Genomic DNA, 26,720 nt, shown 5'->3' with positions numbered 1-26,720 from the left:
TATTTTATGTTACTACCTAATATTATAATATATATAAAGTGTATGTTATATATTTGTGTGGTTGTAAGAGAAAGAAAGAAAAGGATAAGAAGAGTAGGTAGTAAGTAAGAAAGAGTTATCAGAAAGAAAGAAAAGAAGAAAGGGGAAAGTAGATAAGAGGAAAAGAGAAGAAAGAAGAAGAGAGAAAGAAGGAAGAAAGGCTTGGAGGAGAAAAGGAAAAGCTCATCATCACCATTTTCTACTCATCATCCTCACCAACTTCATCTTATTCTTCTACTAGGTGAGTTTTTAGATAGATTTAGCCTTTGGGGGAAAATAACCTATGTTTGGGGGTTAGGATTTGTGTGAATTTATGATGAACTTGTTGTGTTCATATTCCTCATCCATGCTATGTGTTGATATCATGTTGTTGTTCTTTAAATTGTGATACTTGGGTGTTTAATTTTGATGTGTTTTATTGTTGAAGATATGGAGGTTAATCACATGAATTCATAACAATATAAGTTATTCATGAAATATTCCCATGAATCATGAGTTAACCATGTTTTCTATGATTATGGTGTTGTTGAAATTGAACATGGTTGTTGAGGTTGTTAAGAACATGTGTTTATGAGGTTGAGGATTCCTTGAGTGTTGGTTGCTGACGGTTTAATTCTATCTACTTTTTCAAAAGACATTCTAAAGGGGGAATTGAATGCAGTACACTCAGGTATGTTTCATTTTTATCTTATAAAATATAATTTTTTCTTTTGAATGAACAAAAATACTAATATGTTTATCTAACAAATTAATGTAACTGCAGAATTTTATGAAAGACAAAATGATTCGGCATATATTCTTAATCAATTTAGATGCCACTCATCAAAACAAGGCCACCAATATAATAAAGTGTTTTTAATAGGTATGTGTATTTTGTTCTTCACCATTAAATTTTTATATTGTATAATGTATATACTTATTATTCATTTTTTATTACTTTTTCATGAACATGTAGGAAACAAAGAGAGTTTGAGGGTGGAGGGGGAAGTCGGTTATGATGATCTTTACGACCAAGTCTTTGAGTTCTACCGTAGTAAATACTGCGGAAAGGTGATGAAGTTAGTAGTATTAGGAGTAGGTAGGTTTTTATACTAGATCTATTAAAGTTTCATTCGTAACCAATTCATCACTTTGGATATTTAAAATTATCATATTTAGTATATAATGAACATATATATTGTCCTTACTAAGCTTCTTGTATACATAGCCTATTCAAATTCTTCAAGGTTGGGTTGAAAGTTTTTTCAACTCTATTGAAAAGTGTGATGTGAAAAAGTTTTCAAAAGAAGTATATCCAATTGGGTTTCAATGGTACCTTTATCCAATTCGGGTTCGACAGCTAGTTCAGGCATAAAACAGAAAAAGAAGGCTTCCAAAAAAGCATTCTATTTGGGAATTCGGTATTTTATACGGTTTAAATGATCCCACCGGTGATGATATACTTTTAGATTCATGGACTTTTCCTTGTTTATACGAGGTGTATCAATATCACCCAGAGATATATGGTTGTAAAAAAATAGGATTTTTTTTGTGGTTGACAATGTAGGTTAACTTTTGATATTGACATATTAAAATTTATAATTTTTTTTTAAATTGTCAATTTGATGATTTTTTTTGAACCGTACGGTTCTATAAAAATCGGCTCCGACTATTTGGTTCGAATGGTTTTTGAAGGTTCAATCCTTTTTTTTTTACTCAGATTTTGACCCATTAACGATTTTGAAAGGTTGACCAAACCAGATTTATCTCCGGTTCCTGGTCCAACCGGTTGAACCGGCTGATTCGGTCTGGTTTTTAAAACACTGTCTAAAATGAAAATTTGAATTTAAATATAAAATAAAGGATGTTTAAATGCATCTTTTTAATAATTTAAAATATTTTTTTATATTTTTTTGTCTATCACTCTTTGCTTATCCCCTTTGTTTTTTCGTTTTTTCTTCTGTAATATCCCATATTCCCTTAGATGCTCAATTAGTTGTCTGTTGAGATAAATTGAGTTCTTGTGTACTCTATCTTTTGTTAGTTGTAACAATTGGAGCTCCTATGTGCTCTAAATGTTGTCAATTGGGACCAATAGAGTAAGCAGTGAACTCTGAAGATGTTAATTATTAATAAAAGAGACATACGAATATTAATAAGTACAAAAGAGGACATTTTTGGTAACATTAATAATTGGTCAATTGGTACTGGAAGATGAAATATCAATTGAGATATTTTATGTTACTACCTAATATTATAATATATATAAAGTGTATGTTATATATTTGTGTGGTTGTAAGAGAAAGAGAAAGAAAAGGATAAGAAGAGTAGGTAGTAAGTAAGAAAGAGTTATCAGAAAGAAAGAAAAGAAGAAAGGGGAAAGTAGATAAGAGGAAAAGAGAAGAAAGAAGAAGAAGAGAGAAAGAAGAGAAAGGCTTGGAGGAGAAAGGAAAAGCTCATCATCACCATTTTCTACTCATCATCCTCACCAACTTCATCTTATTCTTCTACTAGGTGAGTTTTTAGATAGATTTAGCCTTTGGGGGAAAATAACCTATGTTTGGGGGTTAGGATTTGTGTGAATTTGTGATGAACTTGTTGTGTTCATATTCCTCATCCATGCTATGTGTTGATATCATGTTGTTGTTGTTTAAATTGTGATACTTGGGTGTTTAATTTTGATGTGTTTTATTGTTGAAGATATGGAGGTTAATCACATGAATTCATAACAATATAAGTTATTCATGAAATATTCCCATGAATCGTGAGTTAACCATGTTTTTTATGATTATGGTGTTGTTGAAATTGAACATGGTTGTTGAGGTTGTTAAGAACATGTGTTTATGAGGTTGAGGATTCCTTGAGTGTTGGTTGCTGATGGTTTAATTCTATCTACTTTTTCAAAAGACATTCTAAAGGGGGAATTGAATGCAGTACACTCAGGTATGTTTCATTTTTATCTTATAAAATATAATTTTTTCTTTTGAATGAACAAAAATACTAATATGTTTATCTAACAAATTAATGTAACTGCAGAATTTTATGAAGGACAAAATGATTCGGCATATATTCTTAATCAATTTAGATGCCACTCATCAAAACAAGGCCACCAATATAATAAAGTGTTTTTAATAGGTGTGTGTATTTTGTTCTTCACCGTTAAATTTTTATATTGTATAATGTATATACTTATTATTCATTTTTTATTACTTTTTCATGAACATGTAGGAAACAAAGAGAGTTTGAGGGTGGAGGGGGAAGTCGGTTATGATGATCTTTACGACCAAGTCTTTGAGTTCTACCGTAGTAAATACTGCGGAAAGGTGATGAAGTTAGTAGTATTAGGAGTAGGTAGGTTTTTATACTAGATCTATTAAAGTTTCATTCGTAACTAATTCATCACTTTGGATATTTAAAATTATCATATTTAGTATATAATTAACATATATATTGTCCTTACGAAGCTTCTTGTATACATAGCCTATTCAAATTCCTCAAGGTTGGGTTGAAAGTTTTTTCAACTCTATTGAAAAGTGTGATGTGAAAAAGTTTCCAAAAGAAGTATATCCAATTGGGTTTCAATGGTACCTTTATCCAATTCGGGTTCGACAGCGAGTTCAGGCATAAAACAGAAAAAGAAGGCTTCCAAAAAAGCATTCTATTTGGGAATTCGGTATTTTATACGGTTTAAATGATCCCACCGGTGATGATATACTTTTAGATTCATGGACTTTTCCTTGTTTATACGAGGTGTATCAATATCACCCAGAGATATATGGTTGTAAAAAAATAGGATTTTTTTTGTGGTTGACAATGTAGGTTAACTTTTGATATTGACATATTAAAATTTATAATTTTTTTTTTAAATTATCAATTTGATGATTTTTTTTGAACCGTACGGTTCTATAAAAATCGGCTCCGACTATTTGGTTCGAATGGTTTTTGAAGGTTCAATCCTTTTTTTTTTGTTTTACTCAGATTTTGACACATTAACGATTTTGAAAGGTTGACCAAACCAGATTTATCTCCGGTTCCTGGTCCAACCGGTTGAACCGGCTGATTCGGTCTGGTTTTTAAAACACTGTCTAAAATGAAAATTTGAATTTAAAAATAAAATAAAGGATGTTTAAATTCATCTTTTTAATAATTTAAAATATTTTTTTATATTTTTTTGTCTATCACTCTTTGCTTATCCCCTTTGTTTTTTCGTTTTTTCTTCTGTAATATCCCATATTCCCTTAGATGCTCAATTAGTTGTCAGTTGAGATAAATTGAGTTCTTGTGTACTCTATCTTTTGTTAGTTGTAACAATTGGAGCTCCTATGTGCTCTAAATGTTGTCAATTGGGACCAATAGAGTAAGCAGTGAACTCTGAAGATGTTAATTATTAATAAAAGAGACATACGAATATTAATAAGTACAAAAGAGGACATTTTTGGTAACATTAATAATTGGTCAATTGGTACTGGAAGATGAAATATCAATTGAGATATTTTATGTTACTACGTAATATTATAATATATATAAAGTGTATGTTATATATTTGTGTGGTTGTAAGAGAAAGAGAAAGAAAAGGATAAGAAGAGTAGGTAGTAAGTAAGAACGAGTTATCAGAAAGAAAGAAAAGAAGAAAGGGGAAAGTAGATAAGAGGAAAAGAGAAGAAAGAAGAAGAGAGAAAGGAGGAAGAAAGGCTTGGAGGAGAAAAGGAAAAGCTCATCATCACCATTTTCTACTCATCATCCTCACCAACTTCATCTTCTTCCTCTACTAGGCGAGTTTTTAGATAGATTTAGCCTTTGGGGGAAAATAACCTATGTTTGGGGGTTAGGATTTGTGTGAATGTGTGATGAACTTGTTGTGTTCATATTCCTCATCCATGCTATGTGTTGATGTCATGTTGTTGTTGTTTAAAGTGTGATACTTGGGTGTTTAATTTTGATGTGTTTTATTGTTGAAGATATGGAGGTTAATCACATGAATTCATAACAATATAAGTTATTCATTAAATATTCCCATGAATCATGAGTTAACCATGTTTTCTATGATTATGGTTTTGTCGAAATTGAACATGGTTGTTGAGGTTGTTAAGAACATGTGATTATGAGATTGAGGAATCCTTGAGTGTTGGTTGTTGATGGTTTAATTCTATCTACTTTTTCAAAAGACATTCTAAAGGCGGAATTGAATGCAGTACACTCAGGTATGTTTTATTTTTAGCTTAAAAAATAAATTTCTTTTCTTTTGAATGAACAAAAATACTAATATGTTTATCTAACAAATTAATGTAACTGCAGAATTTTATGAAAGACAAAATGATTCGGCATATATTCTTAATCAATTTAGATGCCACTCATCAAAAAAAGGCCACCAATATAATAAAGTGTTTTTAATAGGTATGTGTATTTTGTTCTTCACCATTAAATTTTTATATTGTATAATGTATATACTTATTATTCATTTTTTATTACTTTTTCATGAACATGTAGGAAACAAAGAGAGTTTGAGGGTGGAGGGGGAAGGTGGTTATGATGATCTTTACGACCAAGTCTTTGAGTTCTACTATAGTAAATACTGCGGAAAGGTGATGAAGTTAGTAGTTATAGGAGGTGGTAGTTTTTTATACTAAATCTATTAAATTTTCATTCTTACTAATTCATCACGTTGTATATTTAAAATTATCATATTTAGTACATAATGAACATATATATTGTCCTTACTAAGCTTCTTGTATACAGAGCCTATTCAAATTCTTCAAGGTTGGGTTGAAAGTTTTTTCAACTCTATTAAAAAGTGTGACGTGAAAAAGTTTCGAAAACAAGTATATCCAACTGGGTTTGAATGGTACCTTTATCCAATTCGGGTTCGACAGTGAGTTCAGGAAAAAAATAGAAAAAAAAGGCTTCCAAAAAAGCATTCTATTTGGGAATTCGGTATTTTATACGTTTTAAATGATCCCACTGGTGATGATATACTGATAGTTTCATGGACTTTGCCTTGTCTATATGAGGTGTATCAATATCACCCAGAGATATATGGTTGTAAAAAAATAGGATTTTTTTTGTGATTGAGAATGTAGGTTAAGTTTTGATATTGACATATTAAGATTTATAGTTTTTTTTTAAATTATCAATTTGATGATTTTTTTTGAACCGTACGGTTATATAAAAATCGGCTCCGACTATTTGGTTCGAATGGTTTTGGAAGGTTCAATCCGTTTTTTTTGTTTTACTTCGATTTTGACCCATTAACGATTTTGAAAGGTTGACCAAACCATATTTATCTCCGGTTCCTGGTCCAACCGGTTGAACCGGCTGATTCGGTCTGGTTTTTAAAACACTATTTAAAATGAAAATTTGAATTTAAAAATAAAATAAAAGATGTTTAAATGCATCGTTTTAATAATTTAAAATATTTTTTTTATATTTTTTTGTCTATCACTCTTTGCTTATCCCCTTTGATTTTTCATTTTTTTTTCTGTAATATCCCATATTCTCTTAGATGCCCAATTAGTTCTCAGTTGAGATCAATTGAGTTCCGGTGTACTCTATCTTTTGTTAGTTGTAACAATTGGAGCTCCTATGTGCTCTAAATGTTGTCAATTGGGACCAATAGAGTAAGCAGTGAACTCTGAAGATGTTAATTATTAATAAAAGAGACAGACCATTATTAATAAGTACAAGAGAGGACATTTTTGGTAGCATTAATAATTGGTCAATTGGTACTGGAAGATGAAATATCAATTGAGATATTTTATGTTACTACCTAATATTATAATATATATATATATATATATAGATATATATATATATATATATATTATATTATATATATATATATATATATATATATATATATAAAGTATATGTTATATATTTGTGTGGTTGTAAGAGAAAGAGAAAGAAAAGGATAAGAAGAGTAGGTAGTAAAAGAGAAAGAGGTATCAGAAAGAAAGAAAAGAAGAAAGGGAAGAGTAGAGAAGAGGAAAAGAGAAGAAAGAAGAAGAGAGAAAGGAGGAAGAAAGGCTTGGAGGAGAAAAGGAAAAGCTCATCATCACCACTTTCTACTCATCATCCTCACCAACTTCATCTTATTCTTTTACTAGGTGAGTTTTTAGATAGATTTAGCCTTTGGGGGAAAATAACCTATGTTTGGGGGTTAGGATTTGTGTGAATTTGTGATGAACTTGTTGTGTTCATATTCCTCATCCATGCTATGTGTTGATATCATGTTGTTGTTGTTTAAATTGTGATACTTGGGTGTTTAATTTTGATGTGTTTTATTGTTGAAGATATGGAGGTTAATCACATGAATTCATAACAATATAAGTTATTCGAGAAATATTCCCATGAATCATGAGTTAACCATGTTTTCTATGATTATGGTGTTGTTGAAATTGAACATGGTTGTTGAGGTTGTTAAGAACATGTGTTTATGAAGTTGAGGATTCCTTGAGTGTTGGTTGCTGAAGGTTTAATTCTATCTACTTTTTCAAAAGACATTCTAAAGAAGGAAATGAATGCAGTCCACTCAGGTATGTTTCATTTTTATCTTATAAAATATATGTTTTTCTTTTGAATGAACAAAAATAATAATATGTTTATCTAACAAATTATTTTAACTGCAGAATTTTATGAAAGACAAAATGATTCGGCATATATTCTTAATCAATTTAGATGTCACTCATCAAAACAAGGCCACCAATATAATAAAGTGTTTTTAATAGGTATGTGTATTTTGTTCTTCACCATTAAATTTTTATATTGTATAATGTATATACTTATTATTCATTTTTTATTACTTTTTCATGAACACGTAGGAAACAAAGAGAGTTTGAGGGTGGAGGGGGAAGTCGGTTATGATGATCTTTACGACCAAGTCTTTGAGTTCTACCGTAGTAAATACTGCGGAAAGGTGATGATGTTAGTAGTTATAGGAGGAGGTAGTTTTTTATACTAAATCTATTAAAGTTTCATTCTTACCAATTCATCACGTTGTATATTTAAAATTATCATATTTAGTACATAATGAACATATATATTGTCCTTACTAAGCTTCTTGTATACAGAGCCTATTCAAATTCTTCAAGGTTGGGTTGAAAGTTTTTTCAACTCTATTAAAAAGTGTGACTTAAAAAAGTTTCGAAAACAAGTATATCCAACTGGGTTTCAATGGTACCTCTATCCAATTCGGGTTTGACAGTGAGTTCAGGCAAAAAATAGAAAAATAATGCTTCCAAAAAAGCATTCTATTCGGGAATTCGGTATTTTATACGGTTTAAATGATCCCACCGGTGATGATATACTGTTAGTTTCATTGACATATTAACATTTAAATTTTTTTTTTAAATTATCAATTTGATGATTTTTTTTGAACCGTACGGTTTTATAAAAATCGGCTCCGATTATTTGGTACGAATGGTTTTGGAAGGTTCAATCCGTTTTTTTTTGTTTTACTCTGATTTTGACCCATTAACGAGTTTGAAAGGTTGACCAAACCAGATTTATCTCTGGTTCATGGTCCAACCGGTTGAACCGGCTAATTCGGTCTGGTTTTTAAAACACTGTCTAAAATGAAAATTTGAATTTAAAAATAAAATAAAAGATGTTTAAATGCATCTTTTTATTAATTTAAAATATTTTTTTATATTTTTTTGTCTATCACTCTTTGCTTATCCCCTTTGATTTTTCGTTTTTTCTTCTTTAATATCCCATATTCCCTTAGATGCTCAATTAGTTGTCAGTTGAGATCAATTGAGTTCCGGTGTACTCTATCTTTTGTTAGTTGTAACAATTGGAGATCCTATGTGCTCTAAATATTGTCAATTTGGACCAATAAAGTAAGCAGTGAACTCTGAAGATGTTAATTATTAATAAAAGAGACAGACCAATATTAATAAGTACAAGAGAGGACATTTTTGGTAGCATTAATAATTGGTCAATTGGTACTGGAAGATGAAATATCAATTGAGATATTTTATGTTACTACCTAATATTATAATATATATATATAAAAAGTATATGTTATATATTTGTGTGGTTGTAAGAGAAAGAGAAAGAAAAGGATAAGAAGAGTAGGTAGTAAGAGAGAAAGAGTTATCAGAAAAAAAGAAAAGAAGAAAGGGAAGAGTAGAGAAGAGGAAAAGAGAAGAAAGAAGAAGTGAGAAAGAAGGAAGAAAGGCTTGGAGGAGAAAAGGAAAAGCTCATCATCACCATTTTCTACTCATCATCCTCACCAACTTCATTTTATTCTTTTACTAGGTGAGTTCTTAGATAGATTTAGCCTTTGGGGGAAAATAACCTATGTTTAGGGGTTAGGATTTGTGTGAATTTGTGATGAACTTGTTGTGTTCATACTCCTCATCCATGCTATGTGTTGATATCATGTTGTTGTTGTTGAAATTGTGATACTTGGGTGTTTAATTTTGATGTGTTTTATTGTTGAAGATATGGAGGTTAATCACATGAATTCATAACAATATAAGTTATTCATGAAATATTCCCATGAATCATAAGTTAACCATGTTTTCTATGATTATGGTGTTGTTGAAATTGAACATGGTTGTTGAGGTTGTTAAGAACATGTGTTTATGAGGTTGAAGATTCCTTGAGTGTTGGTTGCTGATGGTTTAATTCTATCTACTTTTTCAAAAGACATTCTAAAGGGGGAATTGAATGCAGTACACTCAGGTATGTTTCATTTTTATCTTATAAAATATAATTTTTTCTTTTGAATGAACAAAAATACTAATATGTTTATCTAACAAATTAATGTAACTGCAGAATTTTATGAAAGACAAAATGATTCGGCATATATTCTTAATCAATTTAGATGCCACTCATCAAAACAAGGCCACCAATATAATAAAGTGTTTTTAATAGGTATGTGTATTTTGTTCTTCACCATTAAATTCTTATATTGTATAATGTATATACTTATTATTCATTTTTTTTTACTTTTTCATGAACATGTAGGAAACAAAGAGAGTTTGAGGGTGGAGGGGGAAGTCGGTTATGATGATCTTTATGACCAAGTCTTGGAGTTCTACCGTAGTAAATACTGTGGAAAGGTGATGAAGTTAGTAGTATTAGGAGTAGGTAGGTTTTTATACTAGATCTATTAAAGTTTCATTCGTAACCAATTCATCACGTTGGATATTTAAAATTATCATATTTAGTATATAATGAACATATATATTGTCCTTACTAAGCTTCTTGTATACAAAGCCTATTCAAATTCTTCAAGGATGGGTTGAAAGTTTTTTCAACTCTATTGAAAAGTGTGATGTGAAAAAGTTTCCAAAAGAAGTATATCCAACTGGGTTTCAATGGTACCTCTATCCGATTCGAGTTCGACAGCGAGTTCAGGCATAAAACAGAAAAAGAAGGCTTCCAAAAAAGCATTCTATTTGGGAATTCGGTATTTTATACGGTTTAAATGATCCCACTGGTGATGATATACTGTTAGTTTCATGGACTTTGCCTTGTCTATACGAGGTGTATCAATATCACCCAGAGATATATGGTTGTAAAAAAATAGGATTTTTTTTGTGATTGAGAATGTAGGTTAAGTTTTGTCATTAACATATTAAAATTTATAATTTTTTTTTAAATTATCAACTTGATGATTTTTTTTGAACCGTACGGTTTTATAAAAATCGGCTCCGACTATTTGGTTCGAATGGTTTTGGAAGGTTCAATCCGTTTTTTTTGTTTTATTCCGATTTTGACCCATTAACGATTTTGAAAGGTTGACGAAACCAGATTTATCTCCGGTTCTTGGTCCAACCGGTTGAACCGGCTAATTCGGTCTGGTTTTTAAAACACTGTCTAAATAAAAATTTGAATTTAAAAATAAAATAAAAGATGTTTAAATGCATCTTTTTAATAATTTTTTTTTTTTTATATTTTCTTGTCTATCACTCTTTGCTTATCCCCTTTGATTTTTCGTTTTTTCTTCTGTAATATCCCATATTCCCTTAGATGCTCAATTAGTTGTCAGTTGAGATAAATTGAGTTCCGGTGTACTCTATCTTTTGTTAGTTGTAACAATTGGAGCTCCTATGTGCTCTAAATGTTGTCAATTTGGACCAATAAAGTAAGCAGTGAACTCTGAAGATGTTAATTATTAATAAAAGAGACAGACCAATATTAATAAGTACAAGAGAAGATATTTTTTGTAGCATTAATAATTGGTCAATTGGTACTGGAAAATGAAATATCAATTGAGATATTTTATTTTACTACCTAATATTATAATATATATAAAGTATATGTTATATATTTGTGTGGTTGTAAGAGAAAGAGAAAGAAAAGGATAAGAAGAGTAGGTAGTAAGAGAGAAAGAGTTATCAGAAAGAAAGAAAAGAAGAAAGGGAAGAGTAGAGAAGAGGAAAAGAGAAGAAAGAAGAAGAGAGAAAGAAGGAAGAAAGGCTTGGAGGAGAAAAGGAAAAGCTAATCATCACCATTTTCTACTCATCATCCTCACCAACTTCATCTTATTCTTCTACTAGGTGAGTTCTTAGATAGATTTAGCCTTTGGGGGAAAATAACCTATGTTTAGGGGTTAGGATTTGTCTGAATTTGTGATGAACTTGTTGTGTTCATACTCCTCATCCATGCTATGTGTTGATATCATGTTGTTGTTGTTGAAATTGTGATACTTGGGTGTTTAATTTTGATGTGTTTTATTGTTGAAGATATGGAGGTTAATCACATGAATTCATAACAATATAAGTTATTCATGAAATATTCCCATGAATCATGAGTTAACCATGTTTTCTATGATTATGGTGTTGTTGTAGTTGAACATGGTTGTTGAGGTTGTTTAGAACATGTGTTTATGAGGTTGAGGAGTCCTTGAGTGTTGGTTGCTAATGGTTTAATTCTATCTACTTTTTCAAAAGACATTCTAAAGGGGGAATTGAATGCAGTACACTCAGGTATGTTTCATTTTTAGCTTATAAAATATAATTTTTTATTTTGAATGAACAAAAATACAAATATGTTTATCTAACAAATTAATGTAACTGCAGAAATTTATGAAAGACAAAATGATTCGGCATATATTCTTAATCAATTTAGATGCCACTCATCAAAACAAGGCCACCAATATAATAAAGTGTTTTTAATAGGTATGTGTATTTTGTTCTTCACCATTAAATTCTTATATTGTATAATGTAAATACGTATTATTCATTTTTTTTTACTTTTTCATGAACATGTAGGAAACAAAGAGAGTTTGAGGGTGGAGGGGGAAGTCAGTTATGGTGATCTTTACGACCAAGTCTTGGAGTTCTACCGTAGTAAATAATGTGGAAAGGTGATGAAGTTAGTATTATTAGGAGTAGGTAGGTTTTTATACTAGATCTATTAAAGTTTCATTCGAAACCAATTCATCACGTTGGATATTTAAAATTATCATATTTAGTATATAATGAACATATATATTGTCCTTACTAAGCTTCTTGTATACAGAGCCTATTCAAATTCTTCAAGGATGGGTTGAAAGTTTTTTCAACTCTATTGAAAAGTGTGATGTGAAAAAGTTTCCAAAAGAAGTATATCCAACTGGGTTTCAATGATACCTCTATCCAATTCGAGTTCGACAGCGAGTTCAGGCATAAAACAGAAAAAGAAGGCTTCCAAAAAAGCATTCTATTTGGGAATTCGGTATTTTATACGATTTAAATGATCCCACCGGTGATGATATACTGTTTTTTTGATCCATACTGTTTTATAAAAATTGGCTCCGATTATTTGGTTCGAATGGTTTTGGAAGGTTCAATCCGTTTTTTTTGTTTTACTCCGACTTTGACACATTAACGATTTTGAAAGGTTGACCAAACCAGATTTATCTCCGGTTCCTGGTCCAACCGGTTGAACCGTCTGATTCGGTCGTGTTTTTAAAACACTGTCTAAAATGAAAAATTGAATTTAAAAATAAAATAAAAGGTGTTTAAATGCATCTTTTTAATAATTTAAAATAATTCTTTTATATTTTTTTGCCTATCACTCTTTGCTTATCCCCTTTGATTTTTCGTTTTTTATTTTGTAATGACACATATTCCCTTAGATGCTCAATTAGTTGTCAATTGAGATCAGTTGAGTTCATGTGTACTCTATCTATTGTTAGTTGTAACAATTGGAGTAAGTAGTGAACTTTTAAGATATTAATTATTAATAAAAGAGGCAGACCAATATTAATAAGTACAAGAGAGGACATTTTTGGTAACATTAATAATTGTCAATTGGTACTGGAAGATGAAATATCAATTGAGATATTTTATGTTACTACCTAATATTATAATATATATATATAATATATATATATATCTATAATATGATTATATATACTATATATATATATATATATATATATTATATATAAAGTATATGTTATATATTGTGGGTTGTAAGAAAAAGAGAAAGAAAAGGATAAGAAGAGTAGGTAGTAAGAGAGAAAGAGTTATCGAAAAGAAAAGAAAAGAAGAAAGGGAAGAGTAGAGAAGAGGAAAAGAGAAGAAAGAAGAAGAGAGAAAGAAGGAAGAAAGGCTTAGAGGAGAAAAGGAAAAGCTCATCATCACCATTTTCTACTCATCATCCTCGCCAACTTCATCTTCTTCTTCTACTAGGTGAGTTTTTAGATAGATTTAGCCTTTGGGTGAAAATAACTTATGTTTGGGGGTTAGGATTTGTGTGAATTTGTGATGAACTTGTTGTGTTCATACTCCTCATTCATGCTTTGTGTTGATATCATGTTGTTGTTGAAATTGTGATACTTGGGTGTTTAATTTTGATGTGTTTTATTGTTGAAGATTTAGAGGTTAATCACATGAATTCATAACAATATAAGTTATTCATGAAATATTCCCATGAATCATGAGTTAACCATGTTTTCTATGAATATGGTGTTGTTGAAATTGAACATGGTTGTTGATGTTGTTAAGAACATGTGTTTATGAGGTTGAGGATTCCTTGAGTGTTGGTTGCTGATGGTTTGATTTTATCTACTTTTTCAAAAGACATTCTAAAGGCAGAATTGAATGCAGTACACTCAGGTATGTTTCATTTTTAGCTTATAAAATATATTTTTTCTTTTGAATGAACAAAAATACTAATATATTTATCTAACAAATTAATGTAACTGCAGAATTTTATGAAAGACAAAATGATTCGGCATATATTCTTAATCAATTTAGATGCCACCCATCAAAACCAGGCCACCAATATAATAAAGTGTTTTTAATAGGTATGTGTATTTTGTTTTTCACCATTAAACTTTATATTGTATAATGTATATACTTATTATCAATTTTTTATTACTTTTTCATGAACACGTAGGAAACAAAGAGAGTTTGAAGGTGGAGGGGGAAGTCGGGTATGATGATCTTTACGACCAAGGCTTGGAGTTCTACCGTAGTAAATACTGCAGAAAGGTGATGAAGTTAGTAGATATAGGAGGAGGTAGGTTTTTATAATAGATCTATAAAAGTTTCATTCTTACCAATTCATCACGTTGTATATTTAAAATTATCATATTTAGTACATAATGTACATATATATTGTCCTTACAAAGCTTCTTGTATACAGAGCCTATTCAAATTCTTCAAGGTTGGGTTGAAAGTTTTTTCAACTCTATTAAAAAGTGTGACGTGAAATAGTTTCGAAAACAAGTATACAGAGCCTATTTATAATTTTTTTTTTAAATTATCAATTTGATGATTTTTTTTTGAACCGTACGAATTTATAATAATCGGCTCCGATTATTTGGTTCGAATGGTTTTGGAAGGTTCAATCCGTTTTTTTTTTTGTTTTACTCCGATTTTGACCCATTAACGATTTTGAAAGGTTGACCAAACCAGATTTATCTCCGATTCCTGGTCCAACCGGTTGAACCGGATGATTCGGTCTGTTTTTAAAACACTGTCTAAAATGAAAACTTGAATTAAAAATAAAATAAAAGATGTTAAATGCATCTTTTTAATAATTTAAAAATATTTTTTTTATATTTTTTTGTCTATCACTCTTTGCTTATCCATTTGTTTTATGAAAGACAAAATGATTCGACATATATTCTTAATCAATTTAGATGCCACTCATCAAAACAAGGCCACCAATATAATAAAGTGTTTTAATAGGTATGTGTATTTGTTTTTCACCATTAATTTTTATATTGTATAATGTATATACTTATTATCCATTTTTTATTACTTTTTCATGAACATGTAGGAAACAAAGAGAGTTTGAAGGTGGAGGGGGAAGTCGGGTATGATGATCTTTACGACCAAGTCTTGGAGTTCTACCGTAGTAAATACTGCAGAAAGGTGATGAAGTTAGTAGATATAGGAGGAGGTAGGTTTTTATACTAGATCTATTAAAGTTTCATTCTTACTAATTCATCACGTTGTATATTTAAAATTATCATATTTAGTACATAATGAACATATATATTGTCCTTACTAAGCTTCTTGTATACAGAGCCTATTCAAATTCTTCAAGGTTGGGTTGAAAGTTTTTTCATCTCTATTAAAAAGTGTGACGTGAAATAGTTACGAAAACAAGTATACAAAGCCTATTTATAATTTTTTTTTTTTAAATTATCAATTTGATGATTTTTTTTTGAACCGTATGATTTTATAATAATCGGTTCCGATTATTTGGTTCGAATGGTTTTGGAAGGTTCAATCCGTTTTTTTTTGTTTTACTCCGATTTTGACCCATTAACGATTTTGAAAGGTTGACCAAACCAGATTTATCTCCGATTCCTGGTCCAACCGATTGAATCGGCTGATTCGGTTTGGTTTTTAAAACACTGTCTAAAATGAAAATTTGAATTTAAAAATAAATAAAAGATGTTTAAATGCATCTTTTAATAATTTAAAATATTTTTTTATATTTTTTTGTCTATCACTCTTTGCTTATCCCCTTTGTTTTATGAAAGACAAAATGATTCGGCATATATTCTTAATCAATTTAGATGCCACTCATCAAAACAAGGCCACCAATATAATAAAGTGTTTTTAATAGGTATGTGTATTTTGTTTTTCACCATTAAATTTTATATTGTATAATGTATATACTTATTATCCATTTTTTATTACTTTTTCATGAACATGTAGGAAACAAAGAGAGTTTGAAGGTGGAGTGGGAAGTCGGGTATGATGATCTTTACGACCAAGTCTTGGAGTTCTACCCTAGTAAATACTGCAGAAAGGTGATGAAGTTAGTAGATATAGGAGGAGGTAGGTTTTTATACTAGATCTATTAAAGTTTCATTCTTACTAATTCATCATGTTGTATATTTAAAATTATCATATTTAGTACATAATGAACATATATATTGTCCTTACTAAGCTTCTTGTATACAGAGCCTATTCAAATTCTTCAAGGTTGGGTTGAAAGTTTTTTCAACTCTATTAAAAAGTGTGACGTGAAATAGTTACGAAAACAAGTATACAGAGCCTATTTATAATTTTTTTTTTAAAATTATCAATTTGATGATTTTTTTTTGAACCGTATGATTTTATAATAATCGGTTCCGATTATTTGGTTCGAATGGTTTTGGAAGGTTCAATCCTTTTTTTTTTGTTTACTCCGATTTTGACCCATTAACGATTTTGAAAGGTTGACCAAACCAGATTTATCTCCGATTCCTGGTCCAACCGATTGAACCGGCTGATTCGGTCTGGTTTTTAAAACACTGTCTAAAATGAAAATTTGAATTTAAAAATAAAATAAAAGATGTTTAAATGCATCTTTTTAATAATTTAAAATATTTTTTTATATTTTTTTTGTCTATCACTCTTTGCTTATCCCCTTTGTTTTATGAAAGACAAAATGATTCGGCATATATTCTTAATCAATTTAGATGCCACTCATCAAAACAAGGCCACCAATATGATAAAGTGTTTTTAATAGGTATGTGTATTTTGTTTTTTCACCATTAAATTTTTATATTGTATAATGTATATACTTATTATCCATTTTTTATTACTTTTTCATGAACATGTAGGAAACAAAGAGAGTTTGAAGGTGGAGTGGGAAGTCGGGTATGATGATCTTTACGACCAAGTCTTGGAGTTCTACCGTAGTAAATACTGCAGAAAGGTGATGAAGTTAGTAGATATAGGAGGAGGTAGGTTTTTATACTAGATCTATTAAAGTTTCATTCTTACCAATTCATCACGTTGTATATTTAAAATTATCATATTTAGTACATAATGAACATATATATTGTCCTTACTAAGCTTCTTGTATACAGAGCCTATTCAAATTCTTCAAGGTTGGGTTTGAAAGTTTTTTCAACTCTATAAAAAGTGTGACGTGAAATAGTTTCGAAAACAAGTATACAGAGCCTATTTATAATTGTTTTTTTAAATTATTAATTTGATGATTTATTTTTGAACCGTACGATTTTATAATAATCGGCTCCGATTATTTGGTTCGAATGGTTTTGGAAGGTTCAATCCGTTTTTTTTTGTTTTACTCCGATTTTGACCCATTAACGATTTTGAAAGGTTGACCAAACCAGATTTATCTCCGATTCCTGGTCCAACCGGTTGAACCGGCTGATTCGGTCTGGTTTTTAAAACACTGTCTAAAATGAAAATTGAATTTAAAAATAAATAAAAGATGTTTAAATGCATCTTTTAATAGTTTAAAATATTTTTTTTATATTTTTTTTGTCTATCACTCTTTGCTTATCCCCTTTGTTTTATGAAAGACAAAATGATTCGGCATATATTCTTAATCAATTTAGATGCCACTCATCAAAACAAGGCCACCAATATAATAAAGTGTTTTTAATAGGTATGTGTATTTTGTTTTTCACCATTAAATTTTTATATTGTATAATGTATATACTTATTATCCATTTTTTATTACTTTTTCATGAACATGTAGGAAAACAAGAGAGTTTGAAGGTGGAGGGGGAAGTCGGGTATGATGATCTTTACGACCAAGTCTTGGAGTTCTACCGTAGTAAATACTGCAGAAAGGTGATGAAGTTAGTAGATATAGGAGGAGGTAGGTTTTTATACTAGATCTATTAAAGTTTCATTCTTACCAATTCATCACGTTGTATATTTAAAATTATCATATTTAGTACATAATGAACATATATATTGTCCTTACTAAGCTTCTTGTATACAGAGCCTATTCAAATTCTTCAAGGTTGGGTTGAAAGTTTTTTCAACTCTATTAAAAAGTGTGACGTGAAATAGTTTCGAAAACAAGTATACAGAGCCTATTTAATTTTTTTTTTTCAAAATTATCAATTTGATGATTTTTTTTGAACCGTACGATTTTATAATAATCGGCTCCGATTATTTGGTTCGAATGGTTTTGGAAGGTTCAATCCGTTTTTTTTTGTTTTACTCCGATTTTGACCCATTAACGATTTTGAAAGGTTGACCAACCAGATTTATCTCCGATTCATGGTCCAACCGGTTGAACCGGCTGATTCGGTCTGGTTTTTAAAAACACTGTCTAAAATGAAAATTTGAATTTAAAAATAAAATAAAAGATGTTTAAATGCATCTTTTTAATAGTTTAAAATATTTTTTATATTTTTTTGTCTATCACTCTTTGCTTATCCCTTTGTTTTATGAAAGACAAAATGATTCGGCATATATTCTTAATCAATTTAGATGCCACTCATCAAAACAAGGCCACCAATATAATAAAGTGTTTTTAATAGGTATGTGTATTTTGTTTTTCACCATTAAATTTTTATATTGTATAATGTATATACTTATTATCCATTTTTTATTACTTTTTCATGAACATGTAGGAAACAAAGAGAGTTTGAAGGTGGAGGGGGAAGTCGGGTATGATGATCTTTACGACCAAGTCTTGGAGTTCTACCGTAGTAAATACTGCAGAAAGGTGATGAAGTTAGTAGATATAGGAGGAGGTAGGTTTTTATACTAGATCTATTAAAGTTTCATTCTTACCAATTCATCACGTTGTATATTTAAAATTATCATATTTAGTACATAATGAACATATATATTGTCCTTACTAAGCTTCTTGTATACAGAGCCTATTCAAATTCTTCAAGGTTGGGTTGAAAGTTTTTTCAACTCTATTAAAAAGTGTGACGTGAAATAGTTTCGAAAACAAGTATACAGAGCCTATTTATAATTTTTTTTTAAAATTATCAATTTGATGATTTTTTTTGAACCGTACGATTTTATAATAATCGGCTCCGATTATTTGGTTCGAATGGTTGTTTGGAAGGTTCAATCCGTTTTTTTTTTTTTTTTACTCCGATTTTGACCCATTAACGATTTTGAAAGGTTGACCAAACCAGATTTATCTCCGATTCATGGTCCAACCGGTTGAACCGGCTGATTCGGTCTGGTTTTTAAAACACTGTCTAAATGAAAATTTGAATTTAAAAATAAAATAAAAGATGTTTAAATGCATCTTTTTAATAATTTAAAATATTTTTTATATTTTTTTGTCTATCACTCTTTGCTTATCCCCTTTTTTTTATGAAAGACAAAATGATTCGGCATATATTCTTAATCAATTTAGATGCCACTCATCAAAACAAGGCCACCAATATAATAAAGTGTTTTTAATAGGTATGTGTATTTTGTTTTTCACCATTAAATTTTTATATTGTATAATGTATATACTTATTATCCATTTTTATTACTTTTTCATGAACATGTAGGAAACAAGAGAGTTTGAAGGTGGAGGGGGAAGTCGGGTATGATGATCTTTACGACCAAGTCTTGGAGTTCTACCGTAGTAAATACTGCAGAAAGGTGATGAAGTTAGTAGATATAGGAGGAGGTAGGGTTTTTATACTAGATCTATTAAAGTTTCATTCTTACCAATTCATCACGTTGTATATTTAAAATTATCATATTTATTACATAATGAACATATATATTGTCCTTACTAAGCTTCTTGTATACAGAGCCTCTTCAAATTCTTCAAGGTTGGGTTGAAAGTTTTTTCAAATCTATTAAAAAGTGTGACGTGAAATAGTTTCGAAAACAAGTATACAGAGCCTATTTATAATTTTTTTTTTAAATTATCAATTTGATGATTTTTTTTTGAACCGTACGATTTTATAATAATCGGCTCCGAATATTTGGTTCGAATGGTTTTGGAAGGTTCAATCCGTTTTTTTTTGTTTTACTCCGATTTTATCCCATTAACGATTTTGAAAGGTTGACCAAACCAGATTTATCTCCGATTCCTGGTCCAACCGGTTGAACCGGCTGATTCGGTCTGGTTTTTAAAACACTGTCTAAAATGAAAATTTGAATTTAAAAATAAAATAAAAGATGTTTAAATGCATCTTTTTAATAATTTAAAATATTTTTTTATATTTCTTTGTCTATCACTCTTTGCTTATCCCCTTTGTTTTATGAAAGACAAAATGATTCGGCATATATTATTAATCAATTTAGATGCCACTCATCAAAACAAGGCCACCAATATAATAAAGTGTTTTTAATAGGTATGTGTATTTTTTTTTGAACCGTACGATTTTTTTTTTAAATTATCAATTTGATGATTTTTTTTTGAACCGTACGATTTTATAATAATCGGCTCCGGTTATTTGGTTCGAATGGTTTTGGAAGGTTCAATCCGTTTTTTTTTGTTTTACTCCGATTTTGACCCATTAACGATTTTGAAAGGTTGACCAAACCAGATTTATCTCCGATTCCTGGTCCAACCGGTTGAACCGGCTGATTCGGTCTGGTTTTTAAAACACTGTCTAAAATGAAAATTTGAATTTAAAAATAAAATAAAAGATGTTTAAATGCATCTTTTTAATAATTTAAAATATTCTTTTATATTTTTTTGTCTATCACTCTTTGCTTATCCCCTTTGTTTTATGAAAGACAAAATGATTCGGCATATATTCTTAATCAATTTAGATGTCACTCATCAAACAAGGCCACCATATAATAAAGTGTTTTTAATAGGTATGTGTATTTTGTTTTTCACCATTAAATTTTTATATTGTATAATGTATATACTTATTATCCATTTTTTATTACTTTTTCATGAACATGTAGGAAACAAAGAGAGTTTGAAGGTGGAGGGGAAGTCGGGTATGATGATCTTTACGACCAAGTCTTGGAGTTCTACCGTAGTAAATACTGCAGAAAGGTGATGAAGTTTAGTAGATATAGGAGGAGGTAGGTTTTTATACTAGATCTATAAAGTTTCATTCTTACCAATTCATCACATTGTATATTTAAAATTATCATATTAGTACATAATGAACATATATATTGTCCTTACTAAGCTTCTTGTATACAGAGCCTATTCAAATTCTTCAAGGTTGGGTTGAAAGTTTTTTCAACTCTATTAAAAAGTGTGACGTGAAATAGTTTCGAAAAAGTATACAGAGCCTATTTATAATTTTTTTTTAAATTATCAATTTGATGATTTTTTTTGAACCGTACGATTTTATAATAATCGGCTCCGATTATTTGGTTCGAATGGTTTTGGAAGGTTCAATCTGTTTTTTTTTTGTTTTACTCCGATTTTATCCCATTAACGATTTTGAAAGGTTGACCAAACCAGATTTATCTCCGATTCCTGGTCCAACCGGTTGAACCGGCTGATTCGGTCTGGTTTTTAAAACACTGTCTAAAATGAAAATTTGAATTTAAAAATAAAATAAAAGATGTTTAAATGCATCTTTTAATAATTTAAAATATTTTTTTTATATTTTTTTGTCTATCACTCTTTGCTTATCCCTTTGTTATGAAAGACAAAATGATTCGGCATATATTCTTAATCAATTTAGATGCCACTCATCAAAACAAGGCCACCAATATAATAAAGTGTTTTAATAGGTATGTGTATTTTGTTTTTGAACGTACGATTTTTTTTTTTAAATTATCAATTTGATGATTTTTTACCGTACGATTTTATAATAATCGGCTTCAGGTTATTTGGTCGAATGTTTTGGAAGGTTCAATCCGGTTTTTTTTTTTGTTTTACTCCGATTTTTGACCCATTACGTTTTGAAAGTTGACCAAACCAGATTTATCTCCGATCCTGGTCCAAACGGTTGAACAGGCTGATTCGGTCTGGTTTTTTAAAAACACTGTCTAAACTGAAAATTTGAATTTAAAAATAAAATAAAAGATGTTTAAATGCATCTTTTTAATAATTTAAAATATTCTTTTATATTTTTTTGTCTATCACTCTTTGCTTATCCCCTTTGTTTTATGAAAGACAAAATGGATCGGCATGTATTCTTAATCAATTTAGATGCCACTCATCAAAACAAGGCCACCAATATAATAAAGTGATTTTAAAAGGTATGTGTATTTTGTTTTTCACCATTAAATTTTTATATTGTATATTAATCGGCTCCGATTATTTGGTTCGAATGGTTTTGGAAGGTTCAATCCGTTTTTTTTTGTTTTACTCCGATTTTGACCCATTAACGATTTTGAAAGGTTGCCCAAACCAGATTTATCTCCGATTCCTGGTTCAACCGGTTGAACCGGCTGATTCGGTCTGGTTTTTAAAACACTGTCTAAAATGAAAATTTGAATTTAAAAATAAAATAAAAGATGTTTAAATGCATCTTTTTAATAATTTAAAATTTTTTTATATTTTTTTGTCTATCACTCTTTGCTTATCCCCTTGTTTTATGAAAGACAAAATGATTCGGCATATATTCTTAATCAATTTAGATGCCACTCATCAAAACAAGGCCACCAATATAATAAAGTGTTTTTAATAGGTATGTGTTTTTGTTTTTCACCATTAAATTTTTATATTGTATAATGTATATACTTATTATCCATTTTTTATTACTTTTTCATGAACATGTAGGAAACAAAGAGAGTTTGAAGGTGGAGGGGGAAGTCGGGTATGATGATCTTTACGACCAAGTCTTGGAGTTCTACCGTAGTAAATACTGCAGAAAGTGATGAAGTTAGTAGATATAGGAGGAGGTAGGTTTTTATACTAGATCTATTAAAGTTTCATTCTTACCAATTCATCACGTTGTATATTTAAAATTATCATATTTAGTACATAATGAACATATATATTGTCCTTACTAAGCTTCTTGTATACAGAGCCTATTCAAATTCTTCAAGGTTGGGTTGAAAGTTTTTTCAACTCTATTAAAAAGTGTGACGTGAAATAGTTTCGAAAACAAGTATACAAAGCCTATTTATAATTTTTTTTTAAATTATCAATTTGATGATTTTTTTTGAACCGTACGATTTTATAATAATCGGCTCCGATTATTTGGTTCGAATTGTTTTGGAAGGTTCAATCCGTTTTTTTTTTGTTTTACTCCGATTTTGACCCATTAACGATTTTGAAAGGTTGACCAAACCAGATTTATCTCCGATTCCTGGTCCAACCGGTTGAACCGGCTGATTCGGTCTGGTTTTTAAAACACTGTCTAAAATGAAAATTTGAATTTAAAAATAAAATAAAAGATGTTTAAATGCATCTTTTTAATAGTTTAAAATATTCTTTTATATTTTTTTGTCTATCACTCTTTGCTTATCCCCTTTGTTTTATGAAAGACAAAATGATTCGGCATATATTCTTAATCAATTTAGATGCCACTCATCAAAACAAGGCCACCAATATAATAAAGTTTTTTAATAGGTATGTGTATTTTGTTTTTCACCATTAAATTTTTATATTGTATAATGTATATACTTATTATCCATTTTTTATTACTTTTTCATGAACATGTAGGAAACAAAGAGAGTTTGAAGGGGAGGGGGAAGTCGGGTATGATGATCTTTACGACCAAGTCTTGGAGTTCTACCGTAGTAAATACTGCAGAAAGGTGATGAAGTTAGTTGATATAGGAGGAGGTAGGTTTTTATACTAGATCTATTAAAGTTTCATTCTTACCAATTCATCACGTTGTATATTTAAAATTATCATATTTAGTACATAATGAACATATATTGTCCTTACTAAGCTTCTTGTATACAGAGCCTATTCAAATTCTTCAAGGTTGGGTTGAAAGTTTTTTCAACTCTATTAAAAAGTGTGATGTGAAATAGTTTCGAAAACAAGTATACAGAGCCTATTTATAATTTTTTTTTAAAATTATCAATTTGATGATTTTTTTTGAACCGTACGATTTATAATAATCGGCTCCGGTTATTTGGTTCGAATGGTTTTGGAAGGTTCAATTTTTTTTTTGTTTTACTCCGATTTTGACCCATTAACGATTTTGAAAGGTTGACCAAACCAGATTTATCTCCGATTCCTGGTCCAACCGGTTGAACCGGCTGATTCGGTCTGGTTTTTAAAACACTGTCTAAAATGAAAATTTGAATTTAAAAATAAAATAAAAGATGTTTAAATGCAACTTTTTAATAATTTAAAATATTTTTTTATATTTTTTGTCTATCACTCTTTGCTTATCCCCTTTGTTTAGAAAGACAAAATGATTCGGCATATATTCTTAATCAATTTAGATGCCACTCATCAAAACAAGGCCACCAATATAATAAAGTGTTTTTAATAGGTATGTGTATTTTGTTTTTCACCATTAAATTTTTATATTTTATAATGTATATACTTATTATCCATTTTTTATTACTTTTTCATGAACATGTAGGAAACAAAGAGAGTTTGAAGGTGGAGGGGGAAGTCGGGTATGATGATTTTTACGACCAAGTCTTGGAGTTCTACCGTAGTAAATACTGCAGAAAGGTGATGAAGTTAGTAGATATAGGAGGAGGTAGGTTTTTATACTAGATCTATTAAAGTTTCATTCTTACCAATTCATCACGTTGTATATTTAAAATTGTCATATTTAGTACATAATGAACATATATATTGTCCTTACTAAGCTTCTTGTATACAGAGCCTATTCAAATTCTTCAAGGTTGGGTTGAAAGTTTTTTCAACTCTATTAAAAAGTGTGACGTGAAATAGTTTCGAAAACAAGTCTACAGAGCCTATTTATATATTTTTTTTTAAATTATCAATTTGATGATTTTTTTTTGAACCGTACGATTTTATAATAATCGGCTCCGATTATTTGGTTCGAATTGTTTTGGAAGGTTCAATCCGTTTTTTTTTTGTTTTACTCCGTTTTTGACCCATTAACGATTTTGAAAGGTTGACCAAACCAGATTTATCTCCGATTCCTGGTCCAACCGGTTGAACCGGCTGATTCGGTATAGTTTTTAAAACACTGTCTAAAATGAAATTTTGAATTTAAAAATAAAATAAAAGATGTTTAAATGCATCCTTTTAATACTTTAAAATATTCTTTTATATTTTTTTGTCTATCACTCTTTGCTTATCCCCTTTGTTTTATGAAAGACAAAATGATTCTGCATATATTCTTAATCAATTTAGATGCCACTCATCAAAACAAGGCCACCAATATAATAAAGTGTTTTTAATAGGTATGTGTATTTTGTTTTTCACCATTAAATTTTATATTTTATAATGTATATACTTATTATCCATTTTTTATTACTTTTTCAAGAACATGTAGGAAACAAAGAGAGTTGTAAGGTGGAGGGGGAAGTCGGGTATGATGATCTTTACGACCAAGTCTTGGAGTTCTACCGTAGTAAATACTGTAGAAAGGTGATGAAGTTAGTTGATATAGGAGGAGGTAGGTTTTTATACTAGATCTATTAAAGTTTCATTCTTACCAATTCATCACGTTGTATATTTAAAATTATCATATTTAGTACATAATGAACATATATATTGTCCTTACTAAGCTTCTTGTATACAGAGCCTATTCAAATTCTTCAAGGTTGGGTTGAAAGTTTTTTCAACTCTATTAAAAAGTGTGACGTGAAATAGTTTCGAAAACAAGTATACAGAGCCTATTTATAATTTTTTTTTAAAATTATCAATTTGATGATTTTTTTTGAACCGTACGATTTTATAATAATCGGCTCCGGTTATTTGGTTCGAATGGTTTTGGAAGGTTCAATCCGTTTTTTTTGTTTTACTCCGATTTTGACCCATTAACGATTTTGAAAGGTTGACCAAACCAGATTTATCTCCGATTCCTGGTCCAACCGGTTGAACCGGCTGATTCGGTCTGGTTTTTAAAACACTGTCTAAAATGAAAATTTGAATTTAAAAATAAAATAAAAGATGTTTAAATGCAACTTTTTAATAATTTAAAATATTTTTTTATATTTTTTTGTCTATCACTCTTTGCTTATCCCCTTTGTTTTAAGAAAGACAAAATGATTCGGCATATATTCTTAATCAATTTAGATGCCACTCATCAAAACAAGGCCACCAATATAATAAAGTGTTTTTAATAGGTATGTGTATTTTGTTTTTCACCATTAAATTTTTATATTTTATAATGTATATACTTATTATCCATTTTTTATTACTTTTTCAAGAACATGTAGGAAACAAAGAGAGTTGTAAGGTGGAGGGGGAAGTCGGGTATGATGATCTTTACGACCAAGTCTTGGAGTTCTACCGTAGTAAATACTGTAGAAAGGTGATGAAGTTAGTTGATATAGGAGGAGGTAGGTTTTTATACTAGATCTATTAAAGTTTCATTCTTACCAATTCATCACGTTGTATATTTAAAATTATCATATTTAGTACATAATGAACATATATATTGTCCTTACTAAGCTTCTTGTATACAGAGCCTATTCAAATTCTTCAAGGTTGGGTTGAAAGTTTTTTCAACTCTATTAAAAAGTGTGACGTGAAATAGTTTCGAA

The 26,720-nt window shown here is 29.7% G+C and overlaps 1 protein-coding gene and 1 long non-coding RNA gene across 17 annotated transcripts; both read left to right on the top strand.

The window, feature by feature from the left end:
- The first annotated feature begins 62 nt into the window (after window positions 1-62).
- LOC127086969 (uncharacterized) lies at window positions 63-5,884 on the top strand. Of its 3 annotated transcripts, none has more exons than XR_007789738.1 (4): window positions 63-280; window positions 674-709; window positions 803-901; window positions 5,506-5,884. It is a non-coding gene; the product is annotated as an uncharacterized LOC127086969 (long non-coding RNA). The 3 variants fall into 3 exon arrangements; XR_007789736.1 differs by lacking the exon at window positions 5,506-5,884 and adding an exon at window positions 3,247-3,786; XR_007789737.1 differs by lacking the exon at window positions 5,506-5,884 and adding an exon at window positions 995-1,116.
- A 1,037-nt stretch (window positions 5,885-6,921) lies between these two features.
- LOC127086967 (uncharacterized) lies at window positions 6,922-22,905 on the top strand. Of its 14 annotated transcripts, none has more exons than XR_007789730.1 (4): window positions 6,922-7,121; window positions 7,440-7,550; window positions 7,644-7,742; window positions 7,836-8,267. XR_007789730.1 is itself a non-coding variant. In XM_051027792.1 (4 exons), the coding sequence occupies exons 2-4, from the start codon at window positions 7,532-7,534 to the stop codon at window positions 15,384-15,386; spliced, it is 258 nt and encodes an 85-aa protein (XP_050883749.1). In that variant the 5' UTR covers window positions 6,922-7,121; window positions 7,440-7,531; the 3' UTR covers window positions 15,387-15,614. The 14 variants fall into 14 exon arrangements, 7 of the variants coding, with proteins under 7 accessions (XP_050883749.1, XP_050883751.1, XP_050883747.1 ...); XM_051027792.1 differs by lacking the exons at window positions 7,644-7,742; window positions 7,836-8,267 and adding exons at window positions 14,168-14,266; window positions 15,247-15,614; XM_051027794.1 differs by lacking the exons at window positions 7,644-7,742; window positions 7,836-8,267 and adding exons at window positions 9,799-9,897; window positions 9,991-10,254.
- The last annotated feature ends 3,815 nt before the right edge of the window (window positions 22,906-26,720 follow it).

Source organism: Lathyrus oleraceus, chromosome 5 (genome assembly GCF_024323335.1).
Source record: "Lathyrus oleraceus cultivar Zhongwan6 chromosome 5, CAAS_Psat_ZW6_1.0, whole genome shotgun sequence".
Lineage (NCBI taxonomy): Eukaryota > Viridiplantae > Streptophyta > Magnoliopsida > Fabales > Fabaceae > Lathyrus > Lathyrus oleraceus.
Note: the sequence above shows the minus strand (reverse complement) of the source record. Positions and strands in the feature narration are given on the sequence as shown.